Source organism: Tachyglossus aculeatus, chromosome 4 (genome assembly GCF_015852505.1).
Source record: "Tachyglossus aculeatus isolate mTacAcu1 chromosome 4, mTacAcu1.pri, whole genome shotgun sequence".
In the NCBI taxonomy this organism is placed as follows: Eukaryota; Metazoa; Chordata; class Mammalia; order Monotremata; family Tachyglossidae; genus Tachyglossus; species Tachyglossus aculeatus.
The window spans coordinates 134,149,587-134,167,850 of NC_052069.1; the positions used below are offsets into that span (position 1 = coordinate 134,149,587).

Consider the following 18,264-nt stretch of genomic DNA (forward strand, 5'->3'; position numbering starts at 1 on the left):
TTTGGGTCATAATGATGATAATAATAATAATAATAATAATAACAACAACAATAATAATAGTACTTGTTAAGTACTTACTATGATGTGCCAAACACTGGGGTAGACAGAAGTTAATCCGGTGGCACACAGTCCCGTCCCACCTGGGGCTCCTGCTCTTATTTTAGGGCAGCAGCACGGCATATTGGTACGTATTTATTACTCTATTTATTTTATTTGTACATATTTATTCTATTTATTTTATTTTGTTAATATGTTTTGTTTTGTTGTCTCTCTCCCCCTTCTAGACTGTGAGCCCGCTGTTGGGTAGGGACCGTCTCTAGATGTTGCCGACTTGTACTTCCCAAGCGCTTAGTACAGTGCTCTGCCCCCAGTAAGCGCTCAATAAATACGATTGATTGTACTTCCCAAGCGCTTAGTACAGTGCTCTGCCCACAGTAAGCGCTCAATAAATACGATTGATTGATTGTACTTCCCAAGCACTTAGTACAGTACTCTGCCCTCAGTAAGCGCTCAATAAATACGATTGATTGATTGTACTTCCCAAGCGCTTAGTACGGTGCTCTGCCCACAGTAAGCGCTCAATAAATACGATTGATTGATTGATTGTACTTCCCAAGCACTTAGTACAGTGCTCTGCCCACAGTAAGCGCTCAATAAATATGATTGATTGATTGTACTTCCCAAGTGCTTAGTGCAGTGCTGTGCCCACAGTAAGCGCTCAATAAATACGATTGATTGATTGATTGAACTTCCCAAGTGCTTAGTACAGTGCTCTGCCCACAGTAAGCGCTCAATAAATACGATTGATTGTACTTCTCAAGCACTTAGTACAGTGCTCTGCCCACAGTATGCACTCAATAAACACGATTGATTGATTGACTGTACTTCCCAAGCGCTTAGTACAGTGCTCTGCCCACAGTAAGCGCTCAATAAATACGATTGAATGAATGAATAATGGATAGAGCCTGGGCCCAGGAGTCAGAAGGTCATGGGTTCTAGTCCTGGCTCTGCCACGTGCCTGCTGCGTGACCTTGGGTAAGTCACTTCACCTCTCTCAGCTCGTAAAAAATGGGGATTAAGAGTGTGAGTCCAATTTGGGAAAGGGACTGCATCCAACTTGACTAATCGGTGCTTAGAGCAGTGCTAAGCGCTTAATAAGTACCATTATTATTATTATTATTATTACCTCCGTTTTACAGATGAGGTAACTGCAGTCTAGAGAAGTGAAGCGACTTGCCCAGGGTCACACAGCAGACGTGCGGAAGGGGTGGAATTAGAACCCAGGTCCTGCTGGCACCACTGAGCCACGCTACAGCAGGGGTGTGGCGGAGTCGGGATTAGAACCCAGGACCTTCTGATTCCCAGGCCCGGGGGGGTCTATCTGCTAAGCCACGCGGCTTCTTGGGGTGTCCTCGGCCACCACCCGATCCAAACTGGGCCTTCGGCGCTCCCGCCAACCGTGAAACTCCTCCGTCAACTCGGACTTCCCAAGCGCTTAGTCCAGTGCTCTGCACGCAGTAAGCGCTCAATAAATACGATTGATTGATTGATCTTTCCGGAGAATATTGCGAAAGGAAACTCACTGGGGGAGCGAAGCCGCTTCCTCCCCATCTGGAAAAAATAAGCCTTTATTTCTTCCCTTCCCACCGGCCTCTTCCCCAGGCCGAGCCAGCCCGAGTCCGTGGCCAGACGGATAATTTCTCCAGGCGTTTAGTATGATCGCTTAGTATGATCCTTGGCGTGTAGTAAGTGCTTAGCAAATACCACTGCTATTATTATTCTGCGCCTTAACATGTGCAAGGAAAGCCTCAAATGACCCAGCCAAGCCCTGGGCTGCGGGGACGTAAAACGTTGGCCGGGCCAGATGGGCCCACGGCCGTTAGGATAATAATAATAATTATTATATAATAATAATAAAATAATATATATTATATTATTATTATTATGGTACTGGTTATGTGCCGAGCACTGTAGACGCAAGTTAATCAGGTTGGACACTATCCCTGTCCCAACTTGGGTTCACACTCTTTTTTTTTTTGGTGGCATTTATTAAGCGCTTACTAGGTGCGGAGCACTGTTCTAAGCTCTGGGGAATTTACCAAAAAAAAAAAAAATGTTGGTATTTGTTAAGCGCTTACTATGTGCAAAGCACTGTTCTAAGCGCTGGGGGGAACACAAGGAGATGAGGTTGTCCCGTGTGGGGCTCACGGTCTTAATCCCCATTTTACAGATGAGGGAACTGAGGCACAGAGAAGTGAAGTGACTTGCCCAAGGTCACACAGCAGACATGTGGGGGAGGTGGGATTCGAACCCATGACCTCTGCCTCCCAAGCCTGCGCTCTTTCCACTGAGCCACACTGCTTCTCGGTGATCAGGCTGTCCCACGTGGGGCTCACAGTCTTCATCCCCATTCTACAGATGAGGGAACTGAGGCCCGGGGAAGCGAAGCGGCCTGCCCGAAGTCACACGGTTGACAAGTGGTGGAGCCGGGATTTGAACCCATGACCTCCGACGGCAAAGCCCGGGCTTTTTCCACTGAGCCACGCTGCTTCTCTAATCCCGGTTTTTTTACAGAGGAGGTAACGGAGGCGCAGAGAAGTGAAGCGACTTGCCCGGGGTCGCCCAGCAGACACGTGGCGGAGTGGGGATTAGAACCCAGGTCCTTAGGACTTCCAGGTTCGGGCTCTGGCCGCAACTGGGTTGTAGCAGGGGGAAGTGACTTTTCCCTTCTCTAATTTTGCATTTTCCTAGCCTTAAAGCCGCAGGGCACCGAATTCCAGATTGAAGCCTGGAAGTCTCTGTCGCTTTCCCTCTCCTGACAAAGCCCCTAAATCAAGTGGATTTGATCCCTCAGCTCTTTGGCTGGTCTGCGGGAGCACGGACTCTCTGTTTTGGGATAGTAGATGGACATCAGCTCCAGTTCCAACCACCGCCACCACCTCCTCCTTGTCTCATCCTCCTCCTCCTCATCTTCCTCACCCCCTCCTCTTCCTCCTTCCTGTCTTCCTGGTTCTCCCCCCACTCCTTCTCTTCGCCCTCCTCTTTCTCCTCATCCTTCTCGTCCTCTTTGTCTTCCTCCTCCTCATCAGCCTTCTAGTCCTCGTCGACCTCCTCCTCATCGTCCTCCTTGTCATCCTTGTCCTCTGTCTTCCTTGTTGCCCTTGCTCTCCTCCTCGTCATCCCCCTCCTCTTTCTAGTCATCCCTCTCGTCCTCCTCCTCCTCTTCATCCACCTCCTTCTCCTCATCTTCCTCCTCCTTCTCCCCACTGTCCTCATCCTCCTCTTTCTCCTCATCCTCCTCGTCCTCTTTGTCTTCCTTGTCCTCCTCATCCTTGTCATCCTTCTCCTCATCCTCATCATCCTTCTCTTCACCCACCTCCTTCTCCTTGTCCTCCTTCTCCTCTTCTTTCTCCTCATCCTCTTTGTCTTCCTTGTCGTCCTCCTCTTCATCCTCCTCATCAGCCTTCTCCTCATCCTCATCATCCTTCTCTTCATCCTCCTCCTTTCTCCTTGTCCTCCTCTTTCTCCTCATCCTTCTCGTCCTCTTTGTCTTCCTCCTCCTCGTCAGCCTTCTAGTCCTCGTCGACCTCCTCCTTCTCCTCATCGTCCTCCTCGTCCTCCTCATCCTCCTCGTCCTCTTTGTCTTCCTTGTCGTCCTTGCTCTCCTCCTCGTCATCCCCCTCCTCTTTCTAGTCATCCCTCTCGTCCTCCTCCTCCTCTTCATCCTCCTCCTTCTCCTCGCTGTCCTCACCCTCCTCGTTCTCCTCATCCTCCTCGTCCTTTTTGTCTTCCTTGTCCTCCTCATCCTTGTCATCCTTCTCCTCATCCTCATCATCCTTCTCTTCACCCACCTCCTTCTCCTTGTCCTCCTTCTCCTCGTCCTCCTCCTCCTTTCTCCTCATCCTCCTCTTTCTCCTCCTCCTTCTCGTCCTCCTCCTCCTTTCTTCTCGTCCTCCTCTTTCTCCTCATCCTTCTCGTCCTCTTTGTCTTCCTCCTCCTTGTCAGCCTTCTAGTCCTCGTTGACCTCCTCCTTCTCCTCATCGTCCTCCTTGTCCTCCTCATCCTCTTTGTCTTCCTTGTTGTCCTTGCTCTCCTCCTCATCATCCCCCTCCTCTTTCTAGTCATCCCTCTCATCCTCCTCCTCCTCTTCATCCTCCTCCTTCTCCTCGCTGTCCTATCCTCCTCGTTCTCCTCATCCTCCTCGTCCTTTGTCTTCCTTGTCCTCCTCATCCTTGTCATCCTTCTCCTCGTCCTCATCATCCTTCTCTTCACCCACCTCCTTCTCCTTGTCCTCCTTCTCCTCTTCCTTCTCCTCGTCCTCTTTGTCTTCCTCGTCCTCATCCTCATCATCCTTCTCTTCATCCTCCTCCTCCTCCTTTCTCCTCCTCCTCCTTCTCCTCTTCGTTCCCCCTTTATTTTCCTCCTCGTCCTCTCTGTCTCTGTCATTTTCCTCGTTCTCCTCCCCATCCCCACCCTCATTCTCATCCTCCTCAGCCCCCCAGCCCCCGGCTACTCACCAGCAGAGTGTGGCACAGAGCGTGGAAGCGATGTTGGTTCTCCTCTAGCTCGTCCCAGTCGAGTTGCCAGCAGCCAGTGGGGCGGAGGATGTGCGGGAGCCCATAGAGCACCGATTCGCACACCCCTCTGTATCGCAGAGCCCTGAGGGGTGAGAATGACACTGAGCCCCCCAACACGGGGACCGAAATCCCGGCCGGCGTCCGTGAAGCAACCTGACGGACCCTCAATCCGACGGCCCAAACGATCAACAAAGCGCTCATCTGCTGCCCATCCACTGCTTGACTCATTCATTCATTCAGTCGTATTGATCGAGCGCTGACTGTGTGCAGAGCACTGTATTCAGCGCTTGGGAGAGGACAACATAGAGTTGGTAGAGCTTTTCCCTGCCCACTATGAGCCCGTTGTTGGGTAGGGACCGTCTCTATATGTTGCCAACTTGTACCTCCCAAGCGCTTAGTACAGTGCTCTGCACACAGGAAGCGCTCAATAAATACAATTGAACGGATGAATGAATGAAAGGGGAGATAGACGGGAGTAGAAATGGATAAATTACAGATACGGGCATAAGTGCGGTGGGGAGGAGGGAGGGGCGAATTAAGGGATCAAATCCGAGGGCGATGCAGAAGGGAGAGGGAGAAGAGGAAATGGGGACTTGGGAAAGACCTGGAGGAGATGTGATTTTAATTAGGTTTTGAAGCGGGGGGAGGCCTTCTCCAATGTCGGGTGTGAAGAGACGGGATGCTCCAGGCCAGACCCGGGACGTAGCCTTTCCATTCAGCCGATCATGATGGTATTTATTGCGTGCTTGTTGTGGGCGGAGCACTGTGCTAAGCGCTTGGGAGAGTTGAATATAACTGAGTCGGTAGGCCCGTTCCCGGCTCGCAACGGGATAAGCTAGTTCTGAGAAATGATAGGCCAGGTTCTGAGTACAGTTTGGATCGATTTGACTCATTTTAGAAATATTAGTGGCTCATTCTAGAAATATTAGTGCATAGATAGGTAAAATATTAGCTCTCGGAACTCTGCAGAACTTGCCACTGGCCTGCAAGGCATTAGGTGTGGTCAGATGAAGTCACCAAGACCAGCTTGATGGAAATAATTCGGATGCAAAAGTATTTTTCCCATAAGGCGGGGTCAAATGAAGCCACCAAGACCAGCTGGTGGAAATAATTCGGATGCAGAAGCATTTTTTCCCGTGAAACGAATGATGACAGCAGTATCCCAGCTTTAACCGTGACTCATCCCTCTCGTTCAAGCCACGTATTCGGTCTGTCGCCAAACCCCGTCAAGTCGACCTTGCCGACACTGCTGAAATCCTCCCTTTCCTCTCCATCCGAGCCGCTACCATCATCATCCATCGTATTTATTGAGCGCTTACTGTGGGCAGAGCACTGGACTAAGCGCTTGGGAAGTACAAATTGGCAACATCTAGAGACGGTCCCTACCCAACAGCGGGCTCCCAGTCTAAAAGGGGGAGACACAACCAAACATACTAACCAAATAAAATAAATAGGATATGTACAAGTAAAATAAATAGAGTAATAAATATGTACCAACATATATACATATATACAGGTGCTGTGGGGAAGGGAAGGAGGTAAGATGGGGGGGATGGAGGGGGGTGAGGAAGGAAGGGGCTCAGTCTGGGAAGGCCTCCTGGAGGAGGTGAGCTCTCAGTAGGGCCTTGAAGGGAAAAAGAGAGCGAGCTGGGCGGATGGGCAGAGGGATTGGGGGCATTCCAGGCCCGGGGGATCCAGGACTGTGTTTGGCACATAGTAAGCGCTTAACTCATACTATTATGATTCTTTTATCCTATCCTGCCTTGATTACCGCATCAGCCTCCTTGCTGGCCTCCCGTCTCTCCCCACTTCTATTTATTTATTAACTCAATTTATTCACTCTATTTATTTATTTATTTATCTTACTTGTACATTTCTATCCTATTTATTTTATTTTGTTGGTACGTTTGGTTCTGTTCTCTGTCTCCCCCTTTTAGACTGCGAGCCCACCGTTGGGTAGGGACCGTCTCTATGTGTTGCCAATTTGTCCTTCCCAAGCGCTTAGTGCAGTGCTCTGCACATAGTAAGCGCTCAATAAATATGATTGATTGATTGACTTCGGTCCACCCTTCACTCCGTTCCCTGGATCATTCGGCTACGGAAGCGTTCGGGACGCGTCTCCCCGGTCCTGAAGAGCCTCCAGGGGTTGCCCACCCACCCCAGCGTCAAACAAACAGTCCTCACCGTCGGCTTTAAACCACCTTGCCCCCTTCTACCTCACCCAACTTCTCTCCTACTACAGTCCAGCCTACCCAAAGTGCCAACCTACTCACTGTACCTCGATCTCGTCTATCACATCACTGACCTTTTGCCACATTTTGCCTCCGGCCTGTACTGGCCTCCCCCTCCATACCTGACAATCACGCTCCCCAGCTTCAAATCCTTACCCAAGGCCCATCTCCTTCTCCGATCAGGCCCCCGTTTCCTCTTCTCCCACTCCCTCCCGCCTCGCCCTTGCGCTTGGATCTGCGCCGTTTATTCACCTCGCCCTCGGCACTTATGGCGCCATCGTCATTCATTCATTCAGTCGTATTTATTGAGCGCTTACTGTGTGCAGAGCGCTGGACTAAGCGCTTGGGAAGTCCAGGTTGGCAACATATAGAGACGGCCCCTACCCAACAACGGGCTCACAGTCTAGAAGGGGGAGACGGACAATCATCAATCGTATTTATTGAGCGCTTACTACGTGCAGAGCACTGGACTAAGCGCTTGGGAGGCACAAATTGGCAACATCTAGAGACGGTCCCTACCCAACAGTGGGCTCACAGTCTAAAAACCACATCAGTAATTAATTTATATTAATGTGAACCCACTGTTGGGTAGGGACTGTCTCTATATGCAGCCAACTTGTACAGTACAGTGCTCTGCACACAGTAAGCGCTCAATAAATATGATTGATTGATTAATGTCTGTCTCCCCGTCTGGAGTGTAAGCTCATTGTTGGGTGGAGATTGTCTCTATTGCTGAATGGTACTTTCCAAGCACTTAGTACAGTGCTCTGCACACAGTAAGCGCTCGATAAATATGATTGAATGAATGAATGAATGACAGGGAGTGTACCTACCAACTTTGTTATATTCTGCTGTACTCTCCCAAGTGCTTAGTACAGTGCTCTGCACACAGTAAGCGCTCAATAAATATGATTGAATGAATGAATGACAGGGAGTGTATCCATCAACTTTGTTATATTCTGTTGTACTCTCCCAAGTGCTTAGTACAGTGCTCTGCACACAGTAAGTGCTCAATAAATATGATTGAATGAATGACAGGGAGTGTACCTACCAACTTTGTTATATTCTGCTGTACTCTCCCAAGTGCTTAGTACAGTGCTCTGCACACAGTAAGCGCTCAATAAATATGATTGAATGAATGAATGAATGACAGGGAGTGTATCTACCAACTTTGTTATATTCTGCTGTACTCTCCCAAGTGCTTCGTACAGTGCTCTGCACACAGTAAGCGCTCAATAAATATGATTGAATGAATGAATGAATGACAGGGAGTGTACCTACCAACTTTGTTATATTCTGTTGTACTCTCCCAAGTGCTTCGTACAGTGCTCTGCACACGGTAAGTGCTCAATAAATATGATTGAATGAATGACAGGGAGTGTACCTACCAACTTTGTTATATTCTGTTGTACTCTCCCAAGTGCTTAGTACAGTGCTCTGCACACAGTAAGCGCTCAATAAATATGATTGAATGAATGAATGAATGACAGGGAGTGTACCTACCAACTTTGTTATATTCTGCTGTACTCTCCCAAGTGCTTCGTACAGTGCTCTGCACACAGTAAGTGCTCAATAAATATGATTGAATGAATGACAGGGAGTGTACCTACCAACTTTGTTATATTCTGCTGTACTCTCCCAAGTGCTTAGTCCAGTGCTCTGCACACAGTAAGCGCTCAATAAATATGATTGAATGAATGAATGAATGACAGGGAGTGTACCTACCAACTTTGTTATATTCTGTTGTACTCTCCCAAGTGCTTAGTACAGTGCTCTGCACACAGTAAGCGCTCAATAAATATGATTGAATGAATGAATGAATGACAGGGAGTGTACCTACCAACTTTGTTATATTCTGCTGTACTCTCCCAAGTGCTTCGTACAGTGCTCTGCACACGGTAAGCGCTCAATAAATATGATTGAATGAATGAATGAATGAAAGGGAGTGTACCTACCAACTTTGTTATATTCTGTTGTACTCTCCCAAGTGCTTAGTACAGTGCTCTGCACACAGTAAGCGCTCAATAAATATGATTGAATGAATGAATGAATGACAAGGAGTGTACCTACCAACTTTGTTATATTCTGTTGTACTCTCCCAAGTGCTCAGTACAGTGCTCTGCACACAGTAAGCGCTCAGTAAATATGATTGAATGAATGAATGAATGACAGGGAGTGTACCTACCAACTTTGTTATATTCTGTTGTACTCTCCCAAGTGCTTAGTACAGTGCTCTGCACACAGTAAGCGCTCAATAAATATGATTGAATGAATGACAGGGAGTGTATTTATCAACTTTGTTATATTCTGTTGTACTCTCCCAAGTGCTTAGTACAATGTTCTGCACACAGTAAGCGCTCAATAAATATGATTGAATGAATGAATGACAGGGAGTTTATCAACTTTGTTATATTCTGTTGTACTCTCCCAAGTGCTCAGTACAGTGCTCTGCACACAGTAAGCGCTCAATAAATATGATTGAATGAATGAATGACAGGGAGTGTATCTATCAACTTTGTTAAATTCTGTTGTACTCTCCCAAGTGCTTAGTACAGTGCTCAAAGTGCTCAATAAATACGATTGATTGATTGAACAACACCTCTCAGCATAATAATAATAATAATAATGGCATTTATTAAGCGCTTTCTGTGTGCAAAGCACCGTTTTAAGCGCTGGGGAGGTTACAAGGTGATCAGGTTGCCCCCCGTGGGGCTCACAGTCTTCGTCCCCATTTTACAGATGAGGGAACTGAGGCCCAGAGAAGTGAGGTGACTTGCTCAAAGTCACCCAGCTGACAGTTGGCGGAGCCGGGATTTGAACCCATGACCTCTGACTCCAAAGCCCGGGCTCTTTCCACTGAGCCAGGCTGCATCTCATAACCGAGACAAAAGAGAAGTTAATTAATTAATGATGGCATTTGTGAAGTGCTTACTAGGTGCAAAGCACTGTTCTAAGCTCTGGGGGGATACAAGGGGATCAGGTATATATATATATATGTTTGTACATATTTATTATTATGTATATGTAATTATTATTTATTTATTATTATTACATATTTATTACTCTATTTATTTATTTATTTTACTTGTCCATATCTATTCTATTTATTTTATTTTGTTAGTATGTTTGGTTTTGTTCTCCGTCTCCCCCTTTTAGACTGTGAGCCCACTGGTGGGTAGGGACCGTCTCCAGATGTTGCCAATTTGTACTTCCCAAGCACTCAGTACAGTGCTGTGCACATAGTAAGCGCTCAATAAATACGATTGATGATGATGATGATGATCAGGTTGTCCCACGTGGGGCTCACAATCTTAATCCCCATTTTACAGATGAGGGAACTGAGGCTCAGAGAAGCGAAGTGACTTGCCCAAGGTCACACAGCAGGTTACCAAGTTTACAAGAGAGGAGTTTACACATCAAGTTGAGGAACTTGGGAGAGCAGAGATGAGTTGCCGCAAAGCAAGATGCCAACAAATTTCATGGTCCGGCCAAATTTGGCTCGTCACACTAACCCAGTCCCATGGAAAGGTCAAGATGTTCCCAAACTCATTCCTGAAATGGGAGGAATCCCGAAAGGATGGCTACAACATTTCAATATTCTCCTAAACAGACATTTTGCTATTGAAAAAATTAAAAAATTTTCTGTATGTACTATTTACTATTTATTATGTATATATGTATATATTTATGTACATATACATGTACGTCCGCCTTTCATCCCCCTCATCTTACCTCCTTCCCTTCCCCACAGCACCTGTATATATGTATATACGTTTGTACAGATTTATTACTCTATTTATTTATTTATTTTACTTGTACATATCTATTCTATTTTATTTTGTTTTGTTAGTATGCTTGGTTTTGTTCTCCATCTCCCCCTTCTAGACTGCGAGCCCACTGTTGGGTAGGGACTGTCTCTGTATGTTGCCAACTTGGACTTCCCAAGCGCTCAGTACAGTGCTCTGCACACAGTAAGCGCTCAATAAATACGATTGATTGATTGATTGATAACTCTCACTGATTTGGGTGATGGTTGTCAAGCAGGAAGTTCCTAGCAGCGCCGCTGGAGGGCGCCAGCCCCCCGGCTATCAGCACATTCATTCATTCATTCAATCAATCAATCAATCAATCGTATTTATTGAGCGCTTACTGTGTGCAGAGCACTGGACTAAGCGCTTGGGAAGTCCAAGTTGGCAACATATCATCATCAATCGTATTTATTGAGCGCTTACTATGTGCAGAGCACTGGACTAAGCGCTTGGGAAGGACAAATTGGCAACATATAGAGACGGTCCCTACCCAACAGTGGGCTCACAGTCTAAAAGGGGGAGAGCGTATTTACTGAGCGCTTACTGTGTGCAGAGCACTGTACTAAGCGCTTGGGAAGTACAAGTCGGCCACAGGTAGAGACGGGCTCACGGTCTCTTCCAAGATGCTTCAAAAAACTATCTAAACCTACCTGAGCACCTTGTAACCTCCCCAGCGCTTGGAACAGTGCTTTGCACATAGTAAGCGCTTAAATGCCATTATCATTATTATTATATTATTATAAGCGCTTAAATGCCATTATTATTATTATTATATTATTATAAGCGCTTAAATGACATTATTATTATTATTATTATCATTATTATTGCAAGGTGATCAGATTGTCCCACATTGGGCTCGCAATCTTAATCCCCATTTTACAGATGAGGCAAGGTAATCAGGTTGTCCCAAGTGGGGTTCACAGTCTGCGTGGCTCAGCGGAAAGAGCCCGGGCTTTGGAGTCAGCGGTCATGGGTTCGAATCCCGGCCCCGCCACGTGTCTGCTGTGTGGCCTTGAGCAGGTCACTTCACTTCTCTGGGCCTCAGTTCCCTCATCTGTAAAATGGGGATTAAGACTGTGTGAGCCCCCAGGGGGACAACCTGATCACCTTGTAATCTCCCCAGCGCTTAGAACAGTGCTTTGCACATAGTAAGCGCTTAATAAATGCCATTATTATTATTATTATTATTACCTTGGGCAAGTCATTTTACTTCTCTGGGCCTCAGTTCCCTCATCTGTAAAATGGGGATGAAGACTGCGAGCCCCCCGTGGGACAACCTGATCACCTTGTAACCTCCCCAGCGCTTAGGACAGTGCTTGGCACATAGTAAGTGCTTAATAAATGCCATCGTTATTACTATTATTACCTTGGGCAAGTCATTTTACTTCTCTGGGCCTCAGTTCCCTCATCTGTAAAATGGGGATTAAGACTGTGAGCCCCCCGGGGGACAACTTGATAACCTTGTAGCCTCCCCAGCGCTTAGAACAGTGCTTGGCACATAGTAAGCGCTTAATAAGTGCCATCATTATTATTATTAGTACCTCGGGCAAGTCATTTTATTTCTCTGGGCCTCAGTTCCCTCATCTGTAAAATGGGGATTAAGACTGTGAGCCCCACGAGGGACAACCTGATCACCTTGTAACCTCCCCAGCGCTTAGAACAGTGCTTGGCACATAGTAAGCGCTTAATAAGTGCCATCATTATTATTATTATTACCTCGGGCAAGTCATTTTACTTCTCTGGGCCTCAGTTCCCCCATCCGGAAAATGGGGATGAAGACTGTGAGCCCCCCGTGGGACAACCTGATCACCTTGTAACCTCCCCAGCACTTAGAACAGTGCCTGGCACATAGTAAGTGCTTAATAAGTGCCATCGTTATTATTATTATTACCTCGGGCAAGTCATTTTACTTCTCTGGGCCTCAGTTCCCCCATCCGGAAAATGGGGATGAAGACTGTGAGCCCCCCGTGGGACAACCTGATCACCTTGTAACCTCCCCAGCGCTTAGAACAGTGCTTGGCACATAGTAAGCGCTTAATAAATGCCATCATTATTATTAGTAGTACCTCGGGCAAGTCCTTTTACTTCTCTGGGCCTCAGTTCCCCCATCCGGAAAATGGGGATGAAGACTGGGAGCCCCACGTGGGACAGGGACAGTATTCACCTGATCAGCTTGGATCTACCCCAGCGCTTAGTACAGTGCCTGGGGCGTCTCTTTTTAGACTGGGGGCCCCTCACGGGCCAAGGGCCTCATCTAATTCCCACCTGTTTATTCTTCCCCGGCCCTTTAATACTCTCCTCTGCGCTCAGTAAGCGCTCAATAGTAAGAGAAAGAGCTTGGCTCAGTGGCAAGAGCCCGGGCTTTGGAGTCAGAGGTCATGGGTTCGAATCCAAGCTCCACCAATTGTCAGCTGGGTGACCCTGGGCAAGTCACTTCTCTGCGCCTCAGTGACCTCATCTGTACAATGGGGATTAAAAATGTGAGCCCCCAGTGGGACAACCTGATCACCTCGTAACCTCCCCAGCGCTTAGAGCGGTGCTTTGCGCATAGTAAGCGCTTAACACATCCCACCGTTATTATCATATCTATCCTATTTATTTTATTTTGTTAGTATATTTGGTTTCGTTCTGTCTCCCCCTTTTAGACTGTGAGCCCGCTGTTGGGTAGGGACCGTCCCTATATACTTCCCAAGCGCGTTTAGTACAGTGCTCTGCACACAGTAAGCGCTCAATAAATACGATTGATGATGATGATGATGATCATTATCTCTCCCAGAACGCCCCGCTGTCCGTCTGCCGTCGTTCAGGTTTTCTCCGTCAAAATCCGGAAATGGCGTGCGGTCAACCCGAGCCTCGTCATCATCAGTCGTATTTATTGAGCGCTTCCTATGTGCAGAGCACTGTACTAAGCGCTTAATTTTTTCTTTTTCGTTCAATCGTATTTATTGAGCGCTGACGGTGTGCGGAGCACTGGACCAAGCGCTTGGAAAGTCCACGTTGGCCACATCTAGAGCCCGACGGCGGGCTCACGGTCTAGAAGGGGGAGACGGGGCACAAAGCAAAACGTATTAACACGATAAAATGAACAGGATATTCATTCAATCGGATTTATTGAGCGCTTCCTGTGCGCAGAGCACTGTGCTAAGCGCTTGGGAAGCCCAAGTTGGCAACACATAGAGACGGTCCCTACCCAACGGTGCCCGGCACGCGGGAGTTTTGACTTTGGTAGCCGTCGGCCTTCCGCTCGCTAGCCACCGACCAAGCTGGGAAGGGAAGGGATAGGCTTCTGTTTGACTCTCCCTCCCGTAGCCGAGACCGGTAGAGGACTGGAAAATCAATCAATCAATCAATCAATCGTATTTATTGAGCGCTTACTATGTGCAGAGCACTGTACTAAGCGCTTGGGAAGTACAAATTGGCAACACATAGAGACAGTCCCTACCCAACAGTGGGCTCACAGTCTAAAAGGGGGAGACAGAGAACAGAACCAAACATACCAACAAAATAAAATAAATAGGATAGAAATGTACAAGTAAAATAAATAAATAAATAAATGGAGTAATAAATATGTACAACCATATATACGTATATCCAGGTGCTGTGGGGAAGGGAAGGAGGTAAGATGGGGGGGGGGATGGAGAGGGGGACGAGGGGGAGAGGAAGGAAGGGGCTCAGTCTGGGAAGGCCTCCTGGAGGAGGTGAGCTCTCAGCAGGGCCTTGAAGGGAGGAAAATCTCATCATCATCATCATCATCATCATAATAATGATGGCATTTATTAAGCGCTTACTATGTGCAAAGCACTGTTCTAAGCGCTGGGGGGGATGCAAGGTCATGAGGTTGTCCCACGTGGGGCTCCCAGTCTTCATCCCCCTTTTCCAGATGAGGGAACTGAGGCCCGGAGAAGTGAAGCGACTTGCCCAAAGTCACCCAGCTGACAAGTGGCGGAGCCGGGCTTTGAACCCACGACCTCTGACTCCAAATCAATCAATCAATCAATCAATCGTATTTATTGAGCGCTTGCTGTGTGCAGAGCACTGTACTAAGCGCTTGGGAAGTACAAGTTGGCAACATATAGAGATGGTCCCTACCCAACATTGGGCCCGAGCTCTTTTCCACTGAGCCGCGCTGCTTCTCCAATGATAATAATGGCATTTATTAAGTGCTTACTATGTGCAAAGCACTGTTTTAAGCACTGGGGAGGTTACAAGGAGATCAGGTTGTCCCACAGGGAGCTCACCGCCTTAATCCCCATTTTACAGATGAGGGAACTGAGGCCCAGAGAGGTCAAGTGACTGGCCCAAAGTCACACAGCTGACAATTGGCGGAGCCGGGATTTGAAGCCATGACCACTAACTCCAAAGCCCGGGCTCTTTCCCACTGAGCCACGCTGCTTCTCCAATAATAATAATGGCATTTATTAAGTGCTTACTATGTGCAAAGCACTGTTTTAAGCACTGGGGAGGTTACAGGGTGATCAGGTTGTCCCACGGGGGGCTCACAGTCAATCCCCATTTTACAAATGAGGTAACTGAGGCCCGGAGAAGTGAAGCGACTTGCCCAAAGTCACACAGCTGACAAGTGGCGGAGCCGGGATTTGAAGCCATGGCCTCTGACTCCAAAGCCCGGGCTCTTTCCGCCGAGCCACGCTGCTTCTCTGATGGATGATGATCATCATCAATCGTATTTATTGAGCGCCTACTGTGTGCAGAGCACTGGACTAAGCGCTTGGGAAGTCCAAGTCGGCAACATATGGAGACGGTCCCCAGTTGGGAGAATCCATGATAACCATAAGCAGACACGTCCCCTCCCCTCGGAGAAGCCCCGGAGCGGAGGCGGGAAGGGAAAATATCCTTTTTTATAAATAAGGCAGGCCTACCTTATCACGTGGAGTTGGTAAAGCGGCGCTCCTGGGTGGGCCGCGATCTCGTAGGGGGCCGGGAATTTCTCTCCGAGGCCGGTTTTCCTCCCTGGGCCGTTAGCAGGTCCGGAGAGCAGGGATGGGCTGAGCATCCGCTCCTGAATGTCGCATTTCAGGCGGACTCCAGGGAAACAGGTCAAGGAAGAAGCCAGCGATGATCCATCATAATAATAATAATAATAATAATAATAATAATAATAATGGTATTTGTTAAGCGCTTACTACGTGCAAAGCACTGTTCTAAGTGCTGGGGAGGTTACAAGGTGATGATGATGATGGCATTTATTAAGCACTTACTACGTGCAAAGCACCGTTCTAAGCGCTGGGGAGGTCCCAAGGCGACCAGGTTGTCCCACGGGGGGCTCACAGTCTTAATCCCCATTTTCCGGATGAGGTAACCGAGGCCCAGAGGAGTCAAGTGACACGCCCCAAGTCACACAGCCGACAGTCGGCAGGGCCGGGATTTGAACCCGTGACCTCCGACTCCAAAGCCCGGGCTCTTTCCAGCCTTTGAGGGAGCCCTGTTGGTGTCATTTGTCCCCCAGATCCGCAGACGGGTAGGTCTGCCAATCCTGTTGTGATAATCCTAAAAATGTTATTACCGTTATTAGGGTATTTGTCAAGCGCTCATTAGGTGCCGGGCACTGTACTAAGCGCCGGGGTGGATGCAAGCCAATCGAGTTGTCCCGCGGAGGGCTCACAGTCTTATTCCCCATTTTCCAGATGAGGGAAGTGAGGCCCGGAGAAACTAGACTGTGAGCCCGCTTTGGGGTAGGGGCCGTCTCTATATCATCATCATCATCATCAATCGTATTTATTGAGCGCTTACTATGTGCAGAGCGCTGTACTAAGCGCTTGGGAAGTACAAATTGGCAACATGTAGAGACGGTCCCTACCCAACAGTGGGCTCACAGTCTAGAAGTCTAAAATGTTGCCAACTTGTACCTCCCAAGCGCCTAGTACAGTGCTCCGCACCCAGCAAGCGCTCAATAAGTACGATTGAATGAATGAATGGAATGGGTACAGTGCTTAGGCACTTAAAAGCCTCAATTATCACGCTTATCGTAACGATATTCATCCAGTCGTGGTTATTGAGCGACCTTAGTATAGTGCGTAGGGCAGAGTGGGCGCTTAAGTGCCACAATTCTCCTTATCATCATCATCATCATCAATCGTATTTATTGAGCGCTTACTATGTGCAGAGCACTGTACTAAGCGCTTGGGAAGTACAAATTGGCAACATATAGAGACGGTCCCTACCCAACAGTGGGCTCGCAATATTCACTGTCGTAGTTATTGAGCTATGGTGCACAGAGCACTGTACTAAGCGCCTGGGAGAGTACAATACAACAATAAGCAGATGCACTGTTGCCAACTTGGACTTCCCAAGCGCTTAGTACAGTGCTCTGCACACAGTGAGCGCTCAATAAATACGATTGATGAAGATGATGATGAGGATGATGCATTCCCTCCCCACAGCGAGCTTACCACCTAGAGGGGTGATTGCGGCATTTGGTAAGCGCCTACTCTGTGCCGGGCACTGTACTAAGCGCTGGGATGGATTTTATTTGTCCATATCTATTCTATTTATTTTATTTTGTTAGTATGTTTGGTTTTGTTCTCTGTCACCCCCTTTTAGACTGTGAGCCCACTGTTGGGTAGGGACTGTCTCCGTATGTTGCCAATTTGTACTTCCCAAGCGCTTAGTACAGTGCTCTGCACACAGTAAGCGCTCAATAAATACGATTGATGATGATGATGATACAAGCTAATCAGGTTGGACGCGGTCCCCGTGGGGCTCACAGTCTTCATCCCCATTTTACAGATGAGGTCACTGAGGCCCGGAGAAGTGAGGTGACTCTAGGCTGTGAGTTCATTGTGGGCAGGGAATGTGTCCGTTTATTGTTACAGCATACTCTTTCAAGCGCTTAATACAGTGGCCTGCACACAGGAAGCGCTCAATAAATGGATTTCTTATTATTTAAATTAGAAATTTATTATTTAATTCATAGGTTTCTTATTTAATTCATAGATGTATTATTTAAATTAGAAAATTATTACTTATTAAAGGAGAAGCAGCGCAGATTAGTGGAAAGAGCCCGGGTTTGGGAGGCGGAGGTCATGAGTTCTAATCCCGGCCCCACCACTTGTCAGCTCCGTGGCTTTGGGCAAGTAGCTTAACTTAAGCGCTTAGTACAGTGCTCTGCACGCAGTAAGCGCTCAATAAATACGATTGATTGACTGATTGCTTCTCTGTGCCCGTTACCTCATCTGTAAAATGAGGGTTGAGACTGTGAGCCCCACGAGAGGCGACCTGATAACCTTGTATAATAATAATAATAATAATAATAATAGTAATAATAATAATAATAATAATAATTGGCATTTGTTAAGCGCTTACTACGTGCAAAGCACCGTTCTAAGCGCTGGGGAGGATACAGGGTGATCAGGTTGTCCCACGTGGGGCTCGCAGTCTTAATCCCCATTTTACAGATGAGGCCACTGAGGCCCAGAGAAGTTGCCCAAGACCACACAGCAGGCATGTGGCGGAGTCGGCATTCGAACCCATGACCTCGGACTCCAAAGCCCGGGCCCTCTCCACTGAGCCACTTGTATCTATCCCGGCGCTTAGGACAAGGCTCGGCACATAGTGGGTGCTTAACAAATACCATCTTATCCGTATCTATATCTACTGAGCTATATTTTTTTTGGACTGAATAAATGAATG

At 47.6% G+C, this 18,264-nt stretch overlaps 1 protein-coding gene across 1 annotated transcript in view; it reads right to left on the reverse strand.

The window, feature by feature from the left end:
- Nucleotides 1-18,264, reverse strand: part of LOC119926514 (meiosis 1 associated protein) — a 76,932-nt gene that overhangs the window by 24,176 nt on the left and 34,492 nt on the right. Inside the window, exons 5-6 of the mRNA XM_038744529.1 lie at nt 15,495-15,657; nt 4,518-4,659 (exon numbers count right to left, since the gene is read on the reverse strand). Of these exons, the coding sequence (XP_038600457.1) occupies nt 4,518-4,659; nt 15,495-15,657 (305 nt within the window). The remainder of the gene's footprint in view (nt 1-4,517; nt 4,660-15,494; nt 15,658-18,264) is intronic.